This window comes from Morus notabilis, unplaced genomic scaffold (assembly GCF_000414095.1).
Source record: "Morus notabilis unplaced genomic scaffold, ASM41409v2 Scaffold8074, whole genome shotgun sequence".
In the NCBI taxonomy this organism is placed as follows: Eukaryota; Viridiplantae; Streptophyta; class Magnoliopsida; order Rosales; family Moraceae; genus Morus; species Morus notabilis.
In genome coordinates this window covers 460-1887 of record NW_010357818.1, presented here as the reverse complement: position 1 = coordinate 1887, position 1428 = coordinate 460, and the positions used below count along the sequence as shown (strand labels likewise).

Here is a 1428-nt window from a genome sequence, read left to right as displayed (position 1 = left end):
TCCTTCTCAATTCCTCTCCTTCCATTACCAAATCCAAACACCTCTTTATCTCTTGACTTTCAACCATTCCCTTCTCATTAGGCTTCACTCTCACACCAGTCTTCCACACGTCTTCTATCAACTTGGCGTTCGTCCCTTGGTCCGTCCACTGCGGAAACGCGACGACCGGAACTCCACAAACCAAGCTCTCCAACGTAGAATTCCACCCGCAATGCGTCACAAAACACCCCAAAGAAGCGCTCGACAAAACTTCGACTTGGCGACACCATGGCACTATCTTCCCTAGCTTTGACAATTCCTCGTGACAACTTAGTTTCTCTTCTTCTTCTTCTCTTTCCTCGTTTTTCTTTTCACTCTCTTTCTTCTTAGCCTTCTCTCTTATGACCCACAAGAAGGGACGTCCACAATCCAACAACCCTTTTGCGATCTCCTCCATTTGAGGCCTTGATAACTCCACCATGCTCCCAAACGACAGGTAAATGATCGACCCTTTAGGTTTGGAGTTCAACCACTCAATGTAGTTCTGATGATCAACATGGACAAGATCACCTCCGAAGGAAGTATCAGAAGGGTCTTTCCCGTCCAAGAAAGCCGACGGAATCAAGGGTCCGATTGCGATCAAGCTCAGCTTCTCAATCGCTTTCAACGCCTCCAGCTCCAACTGATCAAATGTGTTTACTAGTATCTTGGGATTTTTAATCTTGTCAAGTACTTCAAGCTGTTCTTTGAACAAGGGAATAGCGAAGGAGTAAGCATTAGCGGCGTCCATAAACGACGGAAGATCGCAGCGGGTGAACGTCAACGAAAGCCCCGGTAGTGTCGTTGATGAGTTATGGTCAGTTGAAGGGTCTTTAGTATTGTTTTCTCTGAAGATGTCTCCGTAGCCGTGGAAGTAGTAGTAATAGATGTCGAAAACCGTGGCCGGCTGAATCCATAGGAGGACGGACGGCAGACAGAGCTCCTCTGCTGTCAGCGCGGCCCACGGAAGGAGGAGGGAGTAGACCAAACAGGTGTAAGGGTGTCCCTCTTTGGCAGCGGAGATGACGAGGTCGGAGATGGCCTGCGATCCGCGGCGGCGGATTTCGTTCAGGTAGTGGTCAAAGTCGTCCCCCGCCTTAAACCCGTCGTCGTGTCCATCGGAGAACGGCACGTAGGATATTGACACTCCGCCGTTTCGGTTGGCGGCGGCGGTTGTGTCTCCTCTGCCTTTGGTCATGCGGCGGTGGGCGAAGTACGTGGTGACGAAGGTGACGTCGGCGCCCGCCCCAACTAGGCGCTTGGCGAATTGTAGAACAGGGTTTATGTGGCCCTGCGCGGGATAGGTTACGAGGAGGAAGCGCGGCGGTTGTGTCATAGTTTTCTTGGAAGTTGCAGCGGCGCGTAAAGGGGGGTGAGGCTTGTTTGAGAGTGGGGTTTGGCTTTGGAGCT

General features: G+C 51.5%; 1 protein-coding gene across 1 annotated transcript; it reads right to left on the bottom strand.

Annotated features, from left to right (window-relative positions):
• Window positions 1-4: 4 nt before the first annotated feature.
• Window positions 5-1410, bottom strand: LOC112094722 (crocetin glucosyltransferase, chloroplastic-like; the record flags this gene model as incomplete). The annotated part of the gene is made up of 1 exon (XM_024176382.1): window positions 5-1410. A coding segment is annotated over exon 1 (1350 nt), but the record flags the coding sequence as incomplete, so codon positions are not given.
• Window positions 1411-1428: the final 18 nt, after the last annotated feature.